At 48.4% G+C, this 22,022-nt stretch overlaps 1 protein-coding gene across 1 annotated transcript in view; it reads left to right on the forward strand.

Annotated features, from left to right (window-relative positions):
• The first annotated feature begins 2,979 nt into the window (after nt 1–2,979).
• LOC137538350 (uncharacterized) overlaps nt 2,980–22,022 on the forward strand; it is a 107,450-nt gene continuing 88,407 nt past the window's right edge. Inside the window, exon 1 of the mRNA XM_068260458.1 lies at nt 2,980–3,118. Within this exon, the coding sequence (XP_068116559.1) occupies nt 3,031–3,118 (88 nt within the window). The 5' untranslated portion in view covers nt 2,980–3,030. The remainder of the gene's footprint in view (nt 3,119–22,022) is intronic.

Consider the following 22,022-nt stretch of genomic DNA (forward strand, 5'->3'; position numbering starts at 1 on the left):
ATCTAACCTATGCTGGGGGGCAGCTACCTATCTAACCTATGCTGGGGGGCAGCTACCTATCTAACCTATACTGGGGGGCAGCTACCTATCTAACCTCCTACACTGGGGGGCAGCTACCTATCTAACCTATACTGAGGGCAGCTACCTATCTATCCTATACTGGGGGGCACCTACCTAATCTAACCTGTACTGGGGGCAGCTACCTATCTATCCTATACTGGGGGGCACCTACCTAATCTAACCTATACTGGGGGCAGCTACCTATCTATCCTATACTGGGGGGCACCTACCTAATCTAACCTGTACTGGGGGCAGCTACCTATCTATCCTATACTGGGGGGCACCTACCTAATCTAACCTATACTGGGGGCCAGCTACCTATCTATCCTATACTGGGGGCAGCTACCTATCTAACCTATACTGGGGGGCAGCTACCTATCTAACCTATACTGGGGGGCAGCTACCTATCTAACCTATACTGGGGGGCAGCTACCTATCTAACCTATGCTGGGGGGCAGCTACCTATCTATCCTATACTGGGGGGCAGCTACCTATCTAACCTATACTGGGGGGCAGATACCTATCTAACCTACACTGGGGGGGCAGATACCTATCTAACCTATACTGGGGGCAGCTACCTATCTATCCTATACTGGGGGGCACCTACCTAATCTAACCAGTACTGGGGGCAGCTACCTATCTATCCTATACTGGGGGGCACCTACCTAATCTAACCTGTACTGGGGGGCAGCTACCTATCTAACCTATACTGGGGGGCAGCTACCTATCTAACCTATACTGGGGGCAGCTACCTATCTATTCTATACTGGGGGGCACCTACCTAATCTAACCTGTACTGGGGGCAGCTACCTATCTATCCTATACTGGGGGGCACCTACCTAATCTAACCTGTACTGGGGGCAGCTACCTATCTATCCTATACTGGGGGGCACCTACCTAATCTAACCTGTACTGGGGGCAGCTACCTATCTATCCTATACTGGGGGGCACCTACCTAATCTAACCTGTACTGGGGGGCAGCTACCTATCTAACCTATACTGGGGGGCAGCTACCTATCTAACCTATACTTGGAGGCAGCTACCTATCTAACCTATGCTGGGGGGCAGCTACCTGTCTAACCTATGCTGGGGGCAGCTACCTATCTAATCTATACTGGGGGCACCTACCTAATCTAACCTGTACTTGGGGGCACCTACCTAATCTAACCTATACTGAAGGGCAGCCACCTAATCTAACCTATACTGGGGGGAAGCTACCTATCTAACCTATTCTGGGGGCACTTATCTAACCTGTATTGGGGGCACCTACCTACCTAGCTAGCCTATACAGGTGGCAACTATACTGGCTACCTATACTGGGGGCACCTACCTAACTAACCTATACTGGGGGTACCTACCTATCTAACCTATGCTGGGGGCAACTATACTGGCTACCTATATTGGAGGCACCTACCTAGCTAACCTGTACTGGGGGCACCTACTTATCTAACTTATACCGGGGGGGGGGGGGGGGTGCCTGCCTATCTAACATACTGGGGGCAACTATACTGGCTACCTATACTGGAGGCAACTACCTGGCTAACCTATACTGGAGGCAACTTTACTGGCTCACCCATGCCTGGCCACCTATACTCGGGGGGGACCTATAGCTGGCTACCTATACCGGGGGGGCGCAATTTTTACACCCTTGCCCTGGGTGCATTTTAGCCTAGAAACTGCACTGTTGCCGCCGGCCTCCGAGTCCGACGACTCCGAGCTCTGCAGCCTCTCCTGTCTCCTCAAAGGCTGCACGCTGGTGACGCTGCCTAGTGCCTAAGCCTGCTGATTTGATGGCGGCGGCTGCCGCCTGCTCTGCTGCCCTGGCTGCGGCTGATTGTCACGATCAGTCACTGAGCAGCGAGCGCCGCCGACGTGACCGTGACGATGATGATGATGAGGCTGGCTGGCTGCCACTGGCCGCCGCTCACTGGCCCAGCGCGAGATCCCTCAGATCTGAGATGGAGCATGCCCGCCGCAGACCGCAGCCGTCTGTCCCCTGCCAGTGCAGGATGCATGCTGGATGCGGATGCCCGCCCTTCGCCGCCGCCAGACCCGGAGGGAGACCCAATTCCTGGTGAGTCAGTCACTCACTTTGCTGCGTCACTCAGGCTTTCCTTCACGGACACGGTCGGTTGTGTGGGGGATGTAATGTTATGTAGAAATATTGGGGGGGGGGGGGGCCTTTACGATCTTTGCCTCAGGCAGCAGAAAGTCCAGGTCCTGCCCTGGGTCTGATGGTCCCATCGTTTGTAAAAATATGGCGTGTGTATGCGCCTTTACGTTTCCTTCATACAGTATCAGCATTAGAAAATAAGAATAAAGTTTAGAGTCAATTTAATACATTTTTTTTTGAAAAAAAATACATATATATATATATATATATATATATATATATATATATATATATATGTGTGTGTGTATATGTATTTATATATACATCTTAACATCAGTCTTGAAAGAGGGACAAATGAGGAAGAAAGAGGGACTGGGTTCCAAAAGAGGGACTGTCCATCCAAAATAGGGACATTTTTGGGTGGTAATGTAAATACGATACTAGAATTTGCAACCTTTATGACTTTTATTAGAGCTCTGCAATGTAACACACTGGTGTGAATGAATGATCCCAGGAAAAATGATTGAATTTGATTTCTCTATATGAGTTTGTTTTCAATGAAGGTCAACTACAGTGTGGAGTCTTTTTCTGACAGACCTCTTTCTTTTAAAATGATTGACCCAGAGCTGTGTATACTAGGCCTTGTAGAGTGTGCCAGATCCCTATAGTCGGAATGTGTTGTTGCTACAGTGTGTACATTACACTGCATTTTTCAAACAAACTTATAGTTCTCTGCTGCTATAGTAAGCATTAACATATTTTTACCAGCAGGTGTCACTGTTGTGCCTTTTTATCTGCAATGAATGCTGTCAGAGAGCTAAAGTGAAACTAATTCCTCTTCCCGGAGAGCCGCAGTAATGGCGGGGAAGGGAGGAGCCCCCTATCCCACCTTGATGAGGCTTTCCTATGTCCTCTCTCTGCTTTTCATAGCGCTTTTTAGAGCTGGTAAGTAACAATGAATATTATGGCTGTATGCAGTAACCGATATGTAACTGTGCCTGACTGGATACGTCTGCTTTAGCTTATGTGCTAAACTGCTTGAAATTTAAAGGAAACTTGAACAGAAAAAACAATTACCTACTTACCTGGGGCTTCTTTCATCCCCTGAAGATGTCCTGGTCCCCTGCCATCATCCAGCGCTGCTTGGTTCGCTCGGAGTCACCCTCCTAACACTGGATGCGTGGCCCAGCGCAACGCACCTCTTCCAATGCGCTGCTGCGTGTGTGCAGAACGCTCCTGGCCACGAAATTAGGACGCGACTGCGGCGATGCATATGGCAGATACAGTCTCAGGCCTTGTTCACATCGCGCTCCGTTCGTGTGTCTGTCCACGTTTGGCCTTTTGATTGATTTTTCGGTTCTTTTCCGATAGCCGGGCGCATCCATTAGGTGGCGACAAAACTCCACCAGAGTTACATCTTAACCTACTATCCATGGCGGCCTGGGGGGGGAATAGTAATTAGCGCCACCTGCCGGATGCGCACGGCTAACGGAATAGTACCGATTTTTCTTTCCAATTACCAGTGAACTCTGATCCGGAAAATAATAGATACAATGTATTTATTCTTAAAAACGTGAACGCATGCACCGCTTTTCTGAGCGGATCGCAAACAACCCGCTCAGATGTGAACTGTCTCATAGAGAATAATGGTGTAAGCGCTTTCAGGCCTTGTTCACATTGTGTTCGGCTCGCGTGTCTGTCCGCGGTGGCCTTATTTTGAGGCGTTTTTTTTTTTCCAGCTTCCCGGAGCTCGGGTGGGCTTTTTATTTTTTTTGGGGTGTTAGCGGTTTCCGACGCGTTTTTCCTGAGCGTTTTGCTAATTCACTCCCTGGCGCAAGTCAGGAGGTGAACTCTTTGATCCAGAAAAGAATAAATACAATGTATTTATTCTTAAAAACGCGACCGCAGTCGCTCCACAAAGCGGTTTTGTGAGTGTTTTGCGTTTTTCCTATATATTCCCATTATAGCAAAAACGCCTTAACCTCCTGGGCGATTAATCCCGAGCTGAGCTCGGGGTATGTCGCGCAGGAGGATTTCTCAGGCCCTGGTGGGCCGATTTGCATAACTTTTTTTGTTACACGCAGCTAGCACTTTGCTAGCTGCGTGTAACTTCCGCTCGCCGCCGATCCGCCACTACCCGCCGTGCCGCGCAGCCTGGCCAATCAGTGCCAGGCAGCGCTGAGGGGTGGATCGGGACTCCCTCTGACGTCATGACGTCGGTGACGTCATTGCGAGCATCGCCATGGCGACGGGGGAAGCCAAGCAGGAGATCCCGTTCTGCACTGAATCTCCTGCTTGCGCTGATAACCGGAGGGGATGGGGGGATGCCCCTGCACAGCGGTTATCATGTAGCTAGCGCTAGGCTAGCTACATGATTTAAAATAAATAAAATAAAAAGTGCTGCGCCCCCTCCTGGGCGATGGTGTAATTGTATATCCCAGAGGGTTAAAATGGCTCAAGCACCGCTTTTGAAAACTGACAGTGCACAGAACACTTTCGTCTGAACTACACCATAGCACAACATGGTGTAACCGCTTTCTCTGCGTTTCAGAAAAAACGCCCGCTCTTAAATCTTTTTAAAAAGCCTCTAATGTGAACAAAGTCTCAGCATTTTTTGAAAAAATGCCCGCGCTTAAAATTGGCCAAAATTGCCTCTAGTTTGAACGAGCCCTTAGAGTACGCAGGGCCCGCGGCGAGTGTCATATGCGGGGCCTAGAGCCGTAAGTGTAGGCCCTATAACGTACCACCACAATCACGGGCTTGTCCGCCTCTAAGGCAGTACGTCTTATTATTATTGTTTAAGACCACTAAGCCAACCAATATAATAACAATTGCAATACGTAATGCAGTCAAACAGCCAATGGTACTAGCGTTCGCTATTTGATTACAATACGTATTGTAATTATTCTTAACCTATTTTGGTTCCTGGATGTAGAAACTACGTCCAGGAACCATGCGCGCTACCGCGCACTCCCGCGGCCGATCGCGCGCGTGCACGCGCACTCCCGGCCGCGGATTCGGTAGCCAAGGAATCAATGTATCGGGCTATGGTGCCCGATCACTGATTCCTCTCCCCCGCTGAAAAAGCGACAGCTTCTCTCGGAAGCTGCGCCTTTTCTGGCCGTTCCCTTCCCGATGAGTCGCTCTAAGCGTGAGTTACGCTTAGAGTGACGTCATGTAAACAAACTCATGGCCGCCATCTTGTGGCCAAAAAGTAAAACTACAACTAAAATTAAAAAAAAAGTTAAACATAACACACAATTACATTATAAAACTATACTTTACATCCCACCCTCCCAAAAATACCCAAATAAAATGTTTAATATAAAAAGAAAAAACCATTACAATAAAAAAAACAAAACGTAAATATTTACCTAAGGGTCTAAACTTTTTAAATATCAATGTAAAGATGAAATATTTCTATATTTTTTTTATTTTAAACTTGTTAATAGTGATGGATGCAAAACGGAAAAAATGCACCTTTATTTCCAAATAAAATATTGTCGCCATACATTGTGATAGGGACATAATTTTAACGGTGTAATAACCGGGACATATGGGCAAATACAAAACGTGAGTTTTAATTATGGAGGCATGTATTATTTTAAAACTATAATGGCTGAAAACTGAGAAATAATGATTTTTTCTGTTTTTTTCTTATTCTTCCTGTTTAAAATGCATTTACAGTAAAGTGGCTCTTAGCAAAATGTACCCCCCAAAGAAAGCCTAATTGGTGGCGGAAAAAACAAGATATAGATCAGTTCATTGTGATAAGTAGCGATAAAGTTATAGGCTAATGAATGGGAGGTGAACATTTCTCAAGTGAAAACGACGGAACCTGAATGGGTTAAAGAGACTCTGAAGCGAGAATAAATCTCGCTTCAGAGCTCATAGTTAGCAGGGGCATGTGTGCCCCTGCTAAAACGCCGCTATCCCGTGGCTAAACGGGGGTCCCTTCACCCCCAAACCCACCCCCGCAAGACTTGGTAGCAAGTTGGTCGTGAAATCTTCTCTTCCTGGAGGCAGGGCTAACGGCTGCAGCCCTGCCTCCAGTCGCGTCTATCAGCGGCGCATCGCCACCTCTCCCCCGCCCCTCTCAATGAAGGAAGACTGAGAGGGGCAAGGGAGAGGCGGAGATACGCGTCTGACAGACGCGCGGGAGGCAGGGCTGCGGCGGTTAGCCCTGCCCCAATGCGGAAGCGCTCCCCCGCTGTACGGAGGGGATTTGGGGGTGAAGGGATCCCCGTTTAGCCGCGGGATAGCAGCGTTTTAGCAGGGGCACACATGCCCCTGCTAACTATGAGGTCTGAAGCGAGATTTATTCTCGCTTCAGACTCTCTTTAAAGAAAACCTGAACTGAAAATTAAAAGTCAAAATAAGCATACACAAGTCATACTTACCTTCCATGTAGTCTACTCCTCAGTGTCTTTCTCCTGTCCCGCGTCCTATTTGTTCACTTTGATCAAGGGAATTTTCCGTCCTCCATTTTGAAAATGGCCATTACGCATAACAGCTTTCTGGTCAGCACACAGTTAAACTGTAACATCACCCACTTGAGCCATAGGGAAGCATGGACATTACCTGGTACATCCGTTTTCCTCTCAGCTATAACTGACAGCAACTGATATTTTACTGACAGCAACTGATATATTTCAGATCTGACAAAATATTGTCAGAACTGGAAGGGATTATTGTCAGAAGAAAATGGTGAGCTTCTGAGAGGAACTGATGGCAAGGTAACTATGTAATGTTCATTTTGAAGTTACCTCGTGTGTTTATTTTAAATATTTTTACTCAGTACAGGTTCTCTTTAATAGGTACACACAATGAGATTTTCTGGCAGATTAATTATTTCCAACATGTTCGAGCTGATTTCCCATCGTTTTTCCATTCACTTCTATGGAAAATCAATCGGAAATCAGATCACACATATTGGAAATAATCCATCTGACAGTATATCTGCCAGAAACTCTCATTGTTGTGAGTACCAGGCATTATATTGGTTTAGTGGCCTTTAACCAACTGAATTAATGATTCAGAAACATTAAAGTGGAACTGAACTCTTGCTCAGGATGGAAGGAAAACCTATACCGTGTTTCCCCGAAAATAAGACACTGTCTTTATAATATTTTTTTCCTTCAAAAGTTGTGGTAGAGCTTATTTTCAGGGAGGTCTTACATTTTGTGGGGGTAGGGAAAACCCCCTTGTGTATGGCCAGATCCCCCTAGCTTATGGCCAGAACCCCCCTTAAATATAGCCAGACCAGACTCCCCTAATGTATAGCCAGACCCCCACCCCTCTTGTGTATAGCCATATCTCCCCCCTTGTGTATAGCCAGACCCCTAATGTATTGCCATATCCCCTTAGTGTATACCCAGACCCCCCAAATGTATAGCTAAATCCCCTTGTTTATGGCCAGACATCCCCTTAAGTATAGCTAGATACCCCCCCCCCTCCCTGCATAGCCAAATCCCACTTGTGCAAAAGTCCAACCACCCCCCCCCCCCCCCCCCCCGCTTCCACCGCGGCCACTTTACCTCGTGCCAGACTCCTCCTTCAGAAAGTCGCATCCCTGTGCTCATAATCAGACCCCCGGTGGCATAATCCAAACCGCAGAGCAGCGGTGAGGTCAGCTAGAGCGTCATTGTAACAGTACTTCCATATGCAGGAAGTAAACAGAGATGCCACTTCCTGTATACGGAGGTGCTGTTACAGTGAATCTGTAGCTGCCTTCACCGCAGATTCTAGCTGGTTTGAATAATTGCCACCGGGGGTCTGACTGAGCACGGGGATGCGTCTTTCTGAAAGCGGGGCTGGCAGGAGGTAATGCGGCGCCGTAAGGGGGGCTCAGCAGAGGCTTGGTGAAAAAAAACAAAAACCTAATAAAATTGATTTTTATTGTTTTTTTCTCACAAAGTGTCATTTTCCACTAACTTGTGACAAAAAAATAAAATCTATGAACTCATCATACACCTAACGGAATACCTTGGGGTGTCTTCTTTCTAAAATGAGGTCACTTGTGGGGTTCCTATACTGAATGTTCAGGGATATAAGCATCTGCAAATTTTGATGACAGGTGGTCTATGAGGGGCCGAATTTTGTGGAACCGGTCATAAGCAGGGTGGCCTCTTAGATGGCAGGTTGTATTGGCACTGAAGTGCAGGAAGCGCAGGATGTTCTCAAATCGTGACCTGGACGTGGCAGCAGAGAACATGGGGATGTGATGTATTGGGTGCTTAGACCAATAAGACCACAATACATTCTTTTTGACTAGACCCATGTTAAGGAGAAGGCCCCAAAAATTGTTACGTTCGGAAACTTGGAGTGGTTTCCACCGAAAAGGCTGGACATGGTAGCTTCTTGGATTAGCGGTTGCGTATTGTGTGGCATAACGGTTGGTCTCAGCCACAATTAAGTTGTAGAGACCATCATTAATCAGAAAAAAAAATTCTGTCACTGCTGTGGCGCGGGTGAGGATTTGGCTGGGTGATCAGAAGCCCGCAGGAGGCAGATTAGGGCCTGATCTGATGGATAGGAGTGCTAGGGGGTGACAGGAGGTGATTGATGGGTGTCTCAGGGGGTGATTAGAGGGAAGAATAGATGCAATCAATGCATTGGGAGGGGGGTCTGAGGGCGATCTGAGGGTGTGGGCGGGAGACTGGGTGCCCGCAAGGGGCAGATGAGGGTCTGATATGATGGGTAGCAGTAACAGGGGGTGATTGATGGGTGATCAGTGGGTGATTAAAGGGGAGAACAGATGTAATTAATGCACTGGGGAGGTGATCAGGGGGGGTCTGAGGGCGATCTGAGGGTGTGGGCGGGTGTTTGGGTGCCAGCAAGGGGCAGATTAGGGTCTGAACTGATGGGTAGCAGTGACAGGGAGTGATTGATGGGTGACCAGTGGGTGATTAGAGGAGAGAACAGATGTAAATAATGCACTGGGGAGATAAGGGGGGGTCTGATTGCAATCTGAGGGTGTGGGCGGGTGTTTGGGTGCCCGCAAGCGGCAGATTAGGGTCTGATCTGATGGGTAGCAGTGACAAGGGGTGACGGGGTGATTGATAGGTGATCAGGGTGTGATTAGAGGGGAGAATAGATGCAAACAATGCACTGGCTAGGTGATCGGGGGGGGGGGGGGGGGGGTCTGCGGGCAGTTGGCTGCTGGTGTAATGGTTAAGGGCTCTGCCTCTGACACAGGAGACCAGGGTTCGAATCTCGGCTCTGCCTGTTCAGTAAGCCAGCACTAATTCAGTAGGAGACCTTTGGCAAGTCTCCCTTACACTGCTACTGCCAATAGAGCGCGCCCTAGTGGCTGCTGCTCTGCTCTGGCGCTTTGAGTCCGCAAGGAGAAAAGCGCAATATAAATGTTATTTGTCTTGTCTTGTCATTCTGAGGGCGTGTGCGGGTGATCAGGTGCCCGCAAGGGGCAGATTGGGGTCTGATCTGATGGGTGACAGGTGGTGACGGGGTGATTGACAGGTGATCATTGGGTGATTACAGGGTAGAATAGATGTATACAGTACATGGGGGGGGGGGGGGGGTCTGGGGAGGATCTGAGGGTGTGGGGTGTGATCAGGAGCCCCCAGGATGCAGTTTAGGACCCAATCTAAAAAATAGTGTTGACAGATAGTGACAGGGAGTGATAGATGGGTGATTAGGGGGTGATTGGGTGCAAACAGTGGTCTGGGGGAGTGGGCGGGGGGGGGGGGGGGCAGGATCCGAACACGCTGAATCCAGTGCAGGAGACTTGGGCGCAGCCGGCGCCACTATAGGCCGTAATAGGAACTACGGCTATAGCAGGCACAGGAAGTAACTTCAGCGCCGTCAGAAGTTGCTTTTAAAAGAATAATTCGCTGGAAGACAAATTATTTCATTCCCCCCACTATCCATGGCGGCCTGGAGGGGGAATAGTAATTAACACGACCCGGTCTTGTGCGGCAGCAGGATCAGCCATATACCAGCTGTATCCTGCGCCCAAGTCTCCCGCGCCATTATCTCTCGTACGCGGCAGGATCAGTGTTTGTATGTGCTTACCAGGGGGGCTGCCTCGATCACTGGGACCACCAGGGCAGGAGGCAGCCTGTCTAATACGCTTTGTGTACATTACAAAGCGTATTATACGCTTACTATGCGGCAGATCGGGGGTTAACAACCCGCCGGCGCTGCCAATTGGCCGGCGGGTGGGCGGAGCCAAATGCCAGCCAGATGCGCGCGATCCCCTGCAATTCAGTCCCCCAGGTGCCGCCACCAATTGGCAGTGGCGGTCCTGGGGGTGCCACTTTGCCGCCGCCATTTGGCTATGGGCGGTCGGCAAGTGGTTAACATTGAGGCTGAATCGCCTCAGAAATGCTGCAGGACCTGCGTTTGCATTTGGGAGGAAATCACATCGCTCTGGTGTGCTCCACCCCATTCAGATACATTAGCCAAGCACTTTTGAAAGCACTGGCATTTTTAAAAGCACTCAGAAGCGCTCTTGGGGCTTGATTCACTACAGTGTGATAACGGCTAGCTGCCGCGCACAAAGGTTTGCGCGCGAACAGCGTTACTTTGCTTGATAAGGGAAGGTTTGCGCACAGGACCGCGTGCAAGCCTTCACTTATCACGCAAAGTAACGATGTTCGCCCGCAAACCTTTGTGCGCGGCAGCTCGCATGATAACTGCTGTGATAGCCTTGGTGTGCACCAGCCCTCAGACAGAGCCTTGCATGACAGGCTCTGTCTTTAGCACTAGTCTAGTTTTGCTGTGACCAGCGTAAGCTTGCAGAAAAAGGAAGTAAAGCGACTACAGAAACATTTCTTGAGTCATTTGCATAAACTGATCATTTTGCATGTGTACTGCATCGATAGAACTATCCATCATTTTGAATCTTCCTGCCAAGCCCATGCAGCGGATTGATCCCTCATTTTTCAAAGAGGTTTATCCTATGTGTAAGCAACTTTAGGGTGGAGTTGTTGCTGTATGTACAGTAAACGCACAGTCTATAGAGTTCTATGAGCCTGTTCACATCTCTGTGTTCTAAGGCATCACGTTTTCCGACACACACTTTCTATAGTTCATTTGTGGATAATGTGTTTGTTAAAGAGGAGCTGTCAGCCATACTATGCCAGAATACAAAACGACATCTACAGTGGGGTGCAAAAGTATTCGGCCCCCTGTGGATGCGGCGGATTACTTGGGAGCACTGAAGCGAACTATAAGGAAGCTTTTCCCGGCGAGGGCCACAAAATATTGTATCGAGGGCCGCGAGTTTGAGACCCCTGCTTTAGAGGTAAACAAAACTTGCAGTAACTGTTTATTGGTTTCAAAGGATACCTTAGCGCAGAATACCCTGTTAAAGACCTAAAAACTTGTGGGCTCCAGATCAAGGACTTATGTTGTTGGGCAGCGCCTGCCTGCGGAATGTGCACCGACCCTCCCGACCAGGAAGTGGCTTTGGGGGGGGGGGGGGGGCATTCTGTGAGACCTTCCATCCTTTTAATCAATTTTGTTGCTCGTCTCTGCACCTGCTTTATAACAGCAATATCTTTCCTGTAATGTGGTGCCCAGAACTGGATTCCATATTCCAGATGTGGCCTTACTAGAGAGTTAAACATGGGCATTCTTATGCTAGCATCCCGAGTTTTTATTTCCCTTTTAATGTATACTAAAGTTTTATTTGCTTTAGCTGCTGCTGCTTGGCATTGAATACAATTATTTAACTTGTCGATTATTACTCCTAAGCCCCTCTACAAGTTTGATGTCCCCATCTGTATCCCATTTATTTTGTATGGTGCTAGACCATTGGTACGACAAAAATGCATGGCTTTACATTTTTCAACATTGAATTTCATCTGCCATGTATGTGCCCATATAACCATCCTATCCAGATTCAGTTGCAATATGTCGCTCTCCTCCTGAGAGTTGATGATTCTGCACAATTTTGTATCCTCTGCAAACATATCCACATTGCTTTGTATGTCATCTACTATGTTAATAAACATATTGAAGAACACTGGACCCAGTACTGACCCCTGTGGGACCCCACTGCTAACAGTTTGAATATGATCCATTGACCACAACTCTTTGTTTTCTGTCCATTAGCCAGTTATCTATCTATGCACTCTTCCCCAGTCCTTGCATCCTCAATTTGTGTACAAGACTGTTGTGGGGAGCAGTGTTCGAGGCCTTTGCAAAGTCCAAGTACATCACATCTACAGCATTTCCAATATCCACATTAGCATTTACTACCTCATAAAAGCTGAGCATGTTAGTCAAACAGGACCTCTCATTAGTAAACCCATGCTGGTGTTGAGTTATAAGGTTATTTTCTGCTATGAAGTTTTGTATAGTATCTCTTAGTAACCCCTCAATTAGTTTGCAGGTGCTTCAGCAGAACCTGTGGCTCATCAGCAAAGCTTGCCAAGGCAGAAACACAGTCCTCCTTAGTTCACAACCAGGGAGAAATCTTAACACCCATGATGATTTACAGGGTGTATCAATGGAAGTATGCCTCTTGATAAATTGATAAATAATAGCATGATAAGAACAGTAATCAGTTTAACTTGATTGCCTGACAGTGTCAGGTTGGTAAAACCATCAGCTAGTCCAGTGATCTGCAAACTTGGCAAGTCCCACAATGCATTGCGGGAGTCTGACAGCCACAGTCATGATTCATAAAGGCAAATGCATTGTGGGACTTGTAGTTCCTTAACAACTGGAGAGCCAAGTTTGCAGATCACTGAGCTAGTCCATTGTCAAAATCCAGCTCAACAGATGACATGGATAAAGTGGTCCAAACAGTAAGATCCTCAAATCCCTGTGTGCACCTTCGCCCCTACCATGGAGTCACAGGGCTTGATTTACAAAAGAGTGCTGTTAGCACGGGCGTTTTCGCGTGAATTTTCGTGTTTGTGCGCGATCACGAATTTTCACGCGCAATTAAACGTTTTCGTGTGAAAATTCAGGTTTGCACGCGAAAACATTTCATTGCGCGCAAAAATTCACACACGAAAGTTTGCGCGAAAACCGCCGTGCTAACAGTTAGCATTCTTTTGTGAATCAAGCCCACAGTCTGCGAACTTCATCCTGTGCCTTTGAAAATGATTATGCCCTTTTAGAGGGGATGCGGGCAATTCTCCGCATCTCAGGGTGCTCCCTCCATACATGTACGCGTGTGGCTTCCTACTGCGCAGCCGCATGCGTACGGGTATGGAGGGAGCCCCTGTGATGCGGACAATTGGCCGCGTCCGCCGGAAGTGACGGGCCCGGTACCGGCGGAGGAAGGCGGCGTGGGAGCGATCCAGGCTTATGGGGCTGGAAGAAGCCCCAAGTATGTTTAAACTCTTTTTCTATTTTAAAAAAGCATTCCCCTCTGGTTCCCTTTAAATGGGGTTAGTATGTTTTAGGCAGTACATGCCCATTCTTGGCCAAGAATGACCACCTCTACCTAGAATCTAGCACGTGTACAGCGCATCAGCAAGCAAGCTGCCCGGCTGATCAGTTTGGCTGAAGGTTGGCTGATGACATTGTTCTTACTCTGTGATGCTTCTCTTACACCACCCTGTTGGCCCTCTGCAAAGCAACAAAAAACGTTGCTAGCCTAGAGATTGGTGACTCCAGTGTGCAGCCTGTGGCCTGCGCTGTCACCCAAAGAATTACATACTGATCCCTGCCAGGTGGCATTCCTTGTACTTTGAAGCTTTACACTTGAGATCCCCATTGTTAGCTGTTGTTTATTATGTATGATTAAAGGACAACTGAAGTGAGAGGGCGATGTAGGCTGCCATATTTCCTTTTCAAGCAATACCAGTTTCCTGGCTGTTCTGCTGATCTTCTGCCTTTTGATACTTTTAGCCATAGCCCCTAAACAAGCATGCAGCAGATCAGGTGTTTCTGACATTGTCAGATCTAACAAAATTAGCTGCATGCTTGTTTCTGGTGCAGTGTTCTCCCCAGGCTCTTTTAGCTGGGTGCTCCACCCGGCTAGTTTTGGTGAGCACCCGGCTGTCAGTGGCTCACCTCCTCCTCTGCTGTGAACAGAGTTGTGCACTGAAGCACCGGCCCTGCATTCTCTCATCTCACCCCACCCGGCTACTTTTGAATGCCACACGGCTGGAAAGAATTTCTGGGGAGAACACTGTGGTGTGATTCAAACACCATTGCAGCCAAATAGCTCAGCAGGGCTGCCAGGTAACTAGTATTGTTTAAAAGGAAATAAATATGTATTGTGCTGCTTCAATAAAGCAGTCCCCGTATTCTTAAAGTCGGATATACATATCTGATTGTGACTGTATATATGATGTGTACACAGGAATCTCTTATATATGTTACGGCTGAAAGATACAGCATAATCCTTTTTTAAAAGAAAAGCATTTCTTAGTTACAGCTAATACAAATCCTGCAATAAATCTGCAGTGTGTCTACTTCCTGCTTGCTTGGGAGCAGACATATAGTTAACATCCTGTGCTTTTAAATTAGCTGTTCTGCCGTGGCAGTCAGGTGACACAGGGGAGAGATCAAATTACAGTGGTGATTAGTCACAGATGAGGTCGGGATGCATGGCTGGGGGGTGCTTTGCATGGCTGGGGGGGCTATTCTGGGTGCTTTGCTTTGCTGGGCACTTTGCATGGCTGTGGGTGCTTTGCTGGGGGGGGGGGAGGGGGCTTTGCTGGGCACTTTGCATGGCTGTGGGTGCTTTGCTGGGGGGGGGGTCTTTGCTTGGGGGCTGTACATGGCTGTGGGTGCTTTGCTGGGGGGCTATGCATGGCTGTGGGTGCTTTGCTGGGGGGGCTGTGCATGGCTGTGGGTGCTTTGCTGGGGGGCTTATGATTAGTGACAGAGGAGGGGGAATTAGACAGGCTAAACTCCCTAAATACATACAGGGTGCTTTTCTGTGTTTTCCTTTTACCCTGTGCAAGAGTTCAGGTCCACCTTAATGTGGCGTGGAGAGCTGTGAGGGTGGAGGTAGAATTGGCTGCAGCCGGCAGCATACAGGCCAGCCCCGGGTCCCTGCAGGAGAGGCGTGAGGAGGACTACGGGGAAGGACGGCAGCAGGGACACAGCGGGGACAGCGCGTACTTACTTGTAGAGCGCTGAGCGGAGCGGGGAGAAGTTGAAGGAAGGCGGCAGCGAAATCAGCCGCAGCTGGCAGCATATAGGCAGCCCCGGGTCCTCGCAGACAAAGGTCCTCGCAGCTAAGGAAAAGCGGAAGAACGGAGAACAGGAGCCAGCAGGACACGGAGCGGAGGACAGCAGGACTGAACGCAGAGCGGGGGACAGCGGCACAACACTAAATAGGTGAGCTTCGGGACTTGGCCGGCCACATTGTTCTGCACCTGTGCAATAGTGCTGCGCAGGTGTAGTACGCTCCCGGCGGCGGAGTGTGTGCATGCGCACTACACCAGACTGGCTCAAGTACCTGGACTCATAGCAGAAGATCCAGGTGCCGGAAGAGGACAGCGAGGGACTGATTAGCCTGAAGGGGGCTGGAGGAAGCCCCAGGTATGTATAAAACTTTAATTTCATCTGTCTCAGGTTTACTTTGTAACACAGTAGTACTATACTCTACATATGCACTCTCCACAGAGCTGCAGGGAATCCACTGAGAATGTTGTGCACATTGAACACAGAGGTGTTGTCTATCACCAATAAACCTGGTTCAGATTGTACCTGAAGAATATAAACAACCAAACAAAGCTGAGCATGAAAGGGGGACCCCCTCTATAGGGTATTCTAGGAGGTACCTAGTGGAAATAAAGCGAGTCTTTCGACTCTAATATACAAACTATTGAAAAACAGAGAAAAGAGCTTCCCACTATATATAAATGTAAATAGACTGTAGTCTACAAACGGGACACCCGGACCAATGTTCAGAGTAACAATATTTTATTGAACATTTTAATTGAGGGAACACAATTAAAAACCAGGTGTAGCCATCATGCCACCCCATGGTCGGCATACATAGATATCAACTAACGAACATGATAGTAAGAGCCTCCAAGGTAAACAATATTAACAAATTCTCCAGATGAGATCTGACACCTTGCCCAAGTAAAATATCGCCCCGATATAAATAATAATCGGTAATGTATGGCAATATGGGCACAGTGGGTGCCAGATATAAAATCTAAATGAGTTAATTGGATCATACTGTCTGTGTAAATCTATATATTATGTCCATATTGCCAAATCGCTAATAGGACCAGACAGTGTATATCACCCAATTAACTGAAAAACCAAGGAGGACAAACAAGTCATATATGATTAAATCTCAAGGACCATGAAAACAAATAGTGTGCAGAACAGATAGCGTCAATATAAAGTTGTAATCTGACACACTGTGCAGGTAAATATCTGTCCAGGTTAGGCAAATGGACAGTGTGTGTGTCTGAGAACATATAGCCTGAACAAAAATAGTGTCACAAAAAATCTATATCATGCAGTCTATATACACTGACACAAAAGTGCAATAAATTAGGTATGCGCATCCTGTAGACTTTGTAATCAGTAATAAACTGTGCAAGATAAACATGAAGAATGTGTAATAGAGGAATAATTGCCTCATTGCCCTGCAGAGTACCTGCACATCACTCTACATGTACCCACAGTTACATTGCCTAGAGCAGGGGTCTCAAACTCAATTTACCTGGGGGCCGCAGGAGGCAAAGTCAGGATGAGGCTGGGCCGCATAAGGGATTTCCCATTACAAGTAATCCGCCGTGTCCCCGCCGCACAACGAGGGCTGCAGAGCCCCCAAATCGCCCAAGGGGCAATCCGCCGGCATTTCCTGGAAGGGGCAGAGCTTTCAGCTTCAGCTCTGCCCCTCCTGACGTCAAACGTGGCGCATCGCCGCCTCTGCCCGCCCCTCTTACTCTTCCTTCACAGAGAGGGGTGGGGAGAGGCGGCGATCTGTGCGGTGATCAATCAGGAGGGGCAGAGCTGAAGCTGAAAACTCTGCCCCTTCCAGGAAATGCCGGCGGATTGCCCCCCTGGCGATTTGGGGGCTCTGCAGCCCTCGTTTAGCGGTGGGGATGCGGCGGATTAGTGGAAGCACTGAAGCGAACTAGAAGGAAGCTTTTGCCGGCACGGGCCACAAAATATTGTATCGAGGGCTGCAAATGGCCCGCGGGCCGCGAGTTTGAGACCCCTGGCCTAGAGCCTGATAGATGTTCAGATTGTACATGAAGAGTATGTAATAGAGGAATAATTGCCTCATTCCCCTGCAGAGTACCTGCACATCACTCTTACATGTTCCCACAGTTACATTGCCTAGGGCCTGATAGATGTTCTATGTTCCGGTCTGTACCTTCTACAAGTACTCTTACCAAGGACTAGTTTTAGTCTATGACTAAAAGTATTAGAGGCAGAAGTTCCGGCGGATATCCAGGTAACTGGTATTGTTTAAAAGGGAATGAATATGGCAGCCTCCATATCCCTCTCACTTCAGTTGTCGTTTAAAATTCCTAAGCGTTGGCAGTTAAGAGATGCATTTCATGTTACATACTTTCAATCAACAAGATTGTAATATGCAAATTAGAGGAGTCGAAGTTGGTGGAATCCTAACCTGAGGAGTCGGTAGATTTTTGTACCGACTCCACAGCCCTGGTTAAAACAGTCTAAATAACACCTCTGCTCATTTTAACCATTTCACCTCCCCCGGGACGAGTAACTACACCCCTGCAAAATGCTACAACTCTGTGCAGGGGTGTAGGTACTACCTCCCTCCCGCCGCCCAATCCACCACCACCCCCCTCTGCTCGCTCCCCTGCGCTCAGTACCACCGTTCATTACCGCCGATCGTCAGCTGCTAGATCAATGAATGAGAAAACAAATCCCATTCATTGATCTAAGTTCCCCTGTGAATGGCTGCAGCTGTCTATTCAGACGGCTCTGCCATTCATCCCGTCCACGTAGTGCTTCCGTTTCCGTACTAATAGTACGGAGCTGAAGTCACCACTGGGGACGTCTTGTGGCCAAATTGTAATATTACATCCCCCCCTTTTTTTCAATTAATCATCCCTAGTTACCTTTTTTTTTTTTTTTATTAACCCCTGACCTCCCACACTCCCCTAAAGTTTCCATTTTTTTATTTTTTTATTTTAATTAAAAGAAATTACAATTAAAAAAAAAAAATACATAGTTACCTTAGGGACTGAACTTTTTTAATATGTATACAAAAACTGTATACTACAATTACTTTATAAATTATGGGCTTGTAATTAGGGATAGACGCAAAACTGAAAAAATGCACCTTAATTTCCAAATAAAATATTGGCGCCATACATTGTACTAGGGAAAAATTTTAAACGTTGCAATAACCGATACAAATGGGCAAATAAAATGTGTGGGTTTTAATTACAGTAGCATTTTATTTTGAAACTATAATGGCTAAAAACTGGGAAATAATGAATGTATTATTATTATTTCCATTAAAACTGAGTTAAAATAAAATAATTCTTAGCAAAAAGTACCCCCCAAAGAAAGCCTAATCAGTGGCGAAAAAAACAATATAGATTGTTTCGTTGTGATAAGTAGTAATAAAGTTATAGGTGAATGAATGGAAGGAGCGCTGACGGGTGAATATTGCTCTGGTTTTTTTAAGAGGAAAAACTCTTTGAGGTGAAGAGGTTAAACATCGTTTGTATTTCCTCGTATATGTGTTTCTGTATTATTTTGGTAAATGTTTCTTGTGGGATTTTAATTCCATTTTACCGTGACCTCCCTTGAACTTGTGAACCAGGGTTAGCTCCCTTCCAGTAGGTGGAGGGTTAATGCTGAGGTGGGGGAGGAGGTTTTACTTTTATTAGTATCAGTGCATGCCCCTGATGAGTCACTATAAGGGATGAAACATGTAGGGGAGAGCTTTGATGCAGAAGGATGAGGGCACAGTGTGGTGGCGGATGATGTGGTCTAGGAGCTCAGACCAGAAGTTTGCTAGGCAACATATATTATGTAATGTGTATTATTTAGTATTTATATAGTGCCGACATCTTCTGCAGTGCTGTACAGAGTATATTGTCTTGCCACTTACCGGTAACTTTTCCTCAGAGGGGCCCACAATTGAATCCCTACCATAATCGTATGCCTATGTATAGATCATGTAGTGTATGTATTGTAGTCTAGGGCCAATTTAGGGGGAAGCCAACTAACGTATCTGTATGTTTTGGGATGCATGAGGAAACCAGAGTGCTTGGGAGGAAACCCACACAGGCACAGGGGTAACATACAAATTCTGTGCAGATAGTGCCCTGCCTGGGATTGAACCAGGGACCCAGCTCCTGGCAGTGACGTGTTCAAAAGATGTAACAAAGCTTGCAGAGCCTCCAGTGCAATGATCTGGGATTCCTTGTTGCCTCCAGTACTGTCTCGCATTGATGATGCCATCTAGTGGCATCTTTATACCGCGAGTTTAGGACACAAGAGGGAATCCCGGATCATTACTCTGGCGGTTCTGCAGACTCTGTTACACCTTCCGAACACGTCACTGCCAGCACCGGATGCCCAGACAATACCACAACACCCCGCTCTGCACCACATTCTGCCGGTAAGTTTTCACTCCACTCCAGACACGTGGCAAGCACAGGATGCTCTGACAATACCAGACAACCTGCTCAGCACCACATTCTGCCACCGGCACTCTCCCACCATCCAGGATGCCAGATTTCTTGCAAATCACACCAGACTACCTTTACCACATGTCTTATTAGTGATTTGCATAACCCCAGCACAGTTCTCCTCTCCTCCTCTACTTACAGCAGCAACCACAGCTGATAAATGCTCCCTCACTCCAGGTACCAACAGTAGCTATATGTGCCATGATGGGGCAGTGTTCTCCCCAGAAATTTTTTTCAGCCGGGTGGCATGAAAAAGTAGCCGGGTGGGGTAAAATGGGCGTGGCCATGACATGTGCTGGAAAATGGGTGGAACCATTACATGGGCGTAGCCAACTGTAATGTAGTGGGTAAGTAGGTCAAGCTGTGGCTAGTGAGGTGGGTGGGTAAGTAGGTCAGGCCAGTGAGGTGTAGGTCAGGCTGGTGGCTAGTGGGGTGGGAGGGTTACTAGGTCAGGCTGGAGGCTAGTGGGGTGGGTAGGTAGGTCAGGCTAGTAGTGGGATGGGTGGGTAAGTAGGTCAGGCTGGTGGCTAGTGGGGTGAGTGGGTGGGTAAGTAGTTCAGGCTAGTGGGGTGGGTGGGTAAGTAGTTCAGGCTGGTGGTTAGTGGGGTGGGTGGGTAAGTAGTTCAGGCTGGTGGCTAGTGGGGTGGGTGGGTAAGTAGTTCAGGCTGGTGGCTAGTGGGGTGGGTAATAGTTCACGCTGGTGGCTAGTGGGGTGGGTGGGTAAGTAAGTCAGGCTAGTGGGGTGAGTGGGAGGGTAAGTCAGTCAGGCTGGTGGCTAGTGTGGTGGGTGAGTGGTTAGGTAGGTCAGACTAGTGGCTAGTGGGGTGGGTAGGTAGGTCAGACTAGTGGCTAGTGGGGTGGGTAGGTAGGTCAGACTAGTGGGTGGGTAGGTAGGTCAGACTAGTGGGGTGGGTAGGTAGGTCAGACTAGTGGGGTGGGTAGGTAGGTCAGACTAGTGGCTAGTGGGGTGGGTAGGTAGGTCAGACTAGTGGCTAGTGGGGTGGGTAGGTAGGTCAGACTAGTGGGTGGGTAGGTAGGTCAGACTAGTGGCTAGTGGGGTGGGTAGGTAGGTCAGACTAGTGGGTGGGTAGGTAGGTCAGACTAGTGGGGTGGGTAGGTAGGTCAGACTAGTGGGGTGGGTAGGTAGGTCAGACTAGTGGCTAGTGGGGTGGGTAGGTAGGTCAGACTAGTGACTAGTGGGGTGGGTAGGTAGGTCAGACTAGTGGGTGGGTAGGTAGGTCAGACTAGTGGCTAGTGGGGTGGGTAGGTAGGTCAGACTAGTGGGGTGGGTAGGTAGGTCAGACTAGTGGGGTGGGTAGGTAGGTCAGACTAGTGGCTAGTGGGGTGGGTAGGTAGGTCAGACTAGTGGGTGGGTAGGTAGGTCAGACTAGTGGCTAGTGGGGTGGGTAGGTAGGTCAGACTAGTGGGTGGGTAGGTAGGTCAGACTAGTGGGTGGGTAGGTAGGTCAGACTAGTGGGGTGGGTAGGTAGGTCAGACTAGTGGCTAGTGGGGTGGGTAGGTAGGTCAGACTAGTGGCTAGTGGGGTGGGTAGGTAGGTCAGACTAGTGGGTGGGTAGGTAGGTCAGACTAGTGGGGTGGGTAGGTAGGTCAGACTAGTGGCTAGTGGGGTGGGTAGGTAGGTCAGACTAGTGGGTGGGTAGGTAGGTCAGACTAGTGGGGTGGGTAGGTAGGTCAGACTAGTGGCTAGTGGGGTGGGTAGGTAGGTCAGACTAGTGGGTGGGTAGGTAGGTCAGACTAGTGGGTGGGTAGGTAGGTCAGACTAGTGGCTAGTGGGGTGGGTAGGTAGGTCAGACTAGTGGGTGGGTAGGTAGGCCCCCTCTCCCTCCCTCTCATGGCAGCAGATCGCTCCTCACATTGATCCTCAGGTGTTCCCCAAAGGTCTCCCCGAGCTTCAGTACCTGCTCCGTGCTGCGAGACAGTGCACAGCCCTGCTGATCACCCGGAGCACACCATCCACCTCTGCCATCCAGCGCCGCAGATATCTCATAGCCTGCATATGGAGCAAGACGGATTCATCCGTCAGTGAGCTGCGCACATGCCTCTCTCTCCACCCACATCCCTGCACAGCTCTCACAGACATACACGCGGCACACGGCTCTGCAGAAGGCGGCTGGCGCTAATGTCACGCCTCTTATTTGCAGCCTATCAGAGCACGAGCTCGCCGGGAAGCGCGAGATCTCGAGTGTAGAGGGGAAGCAGCGCATCTGACAGCTGGACGGACACTTGCGGCTCGCGAT

Source organism: Hyperolius riggenbachi, chromosome 11 (assembly GCF_040937935.1).
Source record: "Hyperolius riggenbachi isolate aHypRig1 chromosome 11, aHypRig1.pri, whole genome shotgun sequence".
NCBI lineage: Eukaryota > Metazoa > Chordata > Amphibia > Anura > Hyperoliidae > Hyperolius > Hyperolius riggenbachi.